Raw genomic sequence first — 1,758 nt, 5'->3', positions numbered from 1 at the left:
GCCATCACTGTGTGAATGTGTGTGAAAGGGTGAATGTGGCACGTAGTGTAAAAGTGCTTTGAGTGGTCGGAAGACTAGAAAAGGCGTTTACCATTTACCAAATTATTCAGTGTACCAAACCTTCTGTTTTCCACGATACCTTAATTTTACATTCCTGTATGCTTAGTATGACAACCTTGAATAATATAAAAACATCATATTGAACGTTTAAACTATGTTTTGTATGTTGGCAACTGGTGCAACATACAAAAATCAAATTATTATGTGTATTAATATGAAATATAATATATAAAATATCAGAATCTTATCGTATATAGCTCTGTCAATGGGTTTTTAAAGACATCTTGCAAAAGATGGGCCATAAGCTAATGCAGTTTGGGGGGCCTTGGCATAGAAAAAATTGTTTATTATCTCCGCCAGCCATAAGGTCAGCCTTTGTTTTTTTGCGTATGTCTGTCTAATCGCGTATATTACTGGGCACATCAACCTAATATTTTTTGTGCACATTTATGACTGTATTATCAAGAATCTCTTGTGGTTGCAGTGATTCACGATGTTTGAACAACTTATTTTATTATATTATTACATTCCGCCATTGACTGCTGACTAACTCCTCTCAATTGGCCGGCATGGGTTGCAGATTTGCATGCCAAGGTAATGCTCGCTAGACGCACTGCCTGCCCTGCACTCCCCATTCAGCACCTACATGCACACAGATGCACCTGTTGGAGGTCTGCACTCTACAGAGTGCACTCTTCTACTTGAATAAGTTCTTCATATGTTGGGATTAATATTCATGTATTTCCAGTATTCTCCTTTGAATTCTATGTTTTTATGTAAAGTCTGTTTTTGCTGCAGCAGTGACCCAGTTTCCTCTTGGGGATCATTAAAATTTAATCTTAAATCATTTTGTATTTCAATTAGATGTCTGCATTGCATTCTCATACTGTGTATTTTTTGCAGTGAGCTATGAGGCTTACTGCTGTATGTTGGATGCAAAAATCACCAACTGACAGTCACCACAGTATGTGAGTTCTGCTTGGCCCTGACTCTTTTTTTCTTTACTCCTCTCTCTACATTCCTGTGTCTCTGCCATGCTCGTTCTGCCCGCCGGCGCCAGTTGGAGTCTTTCTATTCGATCTTCACCACAGAGCAGCAGGACCATGTTAAGTCGGTGGAGTATCTGCGCAGCAACTTCAGGCCCATCCAGAGCTTGGACAACCGCCATGTCTACAAGTCAGCAGTGAAAGACGCCTGGCTGCCTGACCTGACTGACAGTGGAAGCGGGCCATATGGCACAGAGGCTTCCAAAGGTAGGAGCACTGGGACTTGTTTCAGTTATACACTCACTTCTTCCTCATCACCATAGCCTAATTAATAAAGAAACCAGTGTATATACAGAACCCCTTTGACCCAATCAAACCAGGGCACCAAAACTCACCTAAAATATCTGCAATTGCACTTGTGTAATTGTTTAGGTAATTTTAGGTAATTTTTAGGTTTAACTCTTCAAACTTCACACCGATGCCACAAGCCACCACAAAATAAGGAAACACTCGTCAAAGTAAGAGCCTTGAAAATCTGAAATGTTGCTGCTTCTTTAATTAGCTCTGATCAATGAATCATTCAATTATGATGATGATAATGTTTAAGTGCTGAATTTAAGGAAATATAAGCTAAATTATATGCACTCAATCAGAAATGTAGATGTATTTGATATTTTAGTTATAAAAGAAGGAATGGTAAATGGACCTGTAC

At 39.2% G+C, this 1,758-nt stretch overlaps 1 protein-coding gene across 1 annotated transcript in view; it reads left to right on the top strand.

Annotated features, from left to right (window-relative positions):
• Positions 1-1,758, top strand: part of LOC118328058 (receptor-type tyrosine-protein phosphatase gamma-like) — a 144,962-nt gene that overhangs the window by 87,101 nt on the left and 56,103 nt on the right. The window contains exon 8 of the mRNA XM_035661662.1: positions 1,121-1,313. Coding sequence (XP_035517555.1) covers positions 1,121-1,313 — 193 coding nt within the window. The remainder of the gene's footprint in view (positions 1-1,120; positions 1,314-1,758) is intronic.

Source organism: Morone saxatilis, unplaced genomic scaffold (genome assembly GCF_004916995.1).
Source record: "Morone saxatilis isolate NCDOM2014 unplaced genomic scaffold, NCSU_SB_2.0 Contig18, whole genome shotgun sequence".
NCBI lineage: Eukaryota > Metazoa > Chordata > Actinopteri > Moronidae > Morone > Morone saxatilis.
Note: the sequence above shows the minus strand (reverse complement) of the source record. Positions and strands in the feature narration are given on the sequence as shown.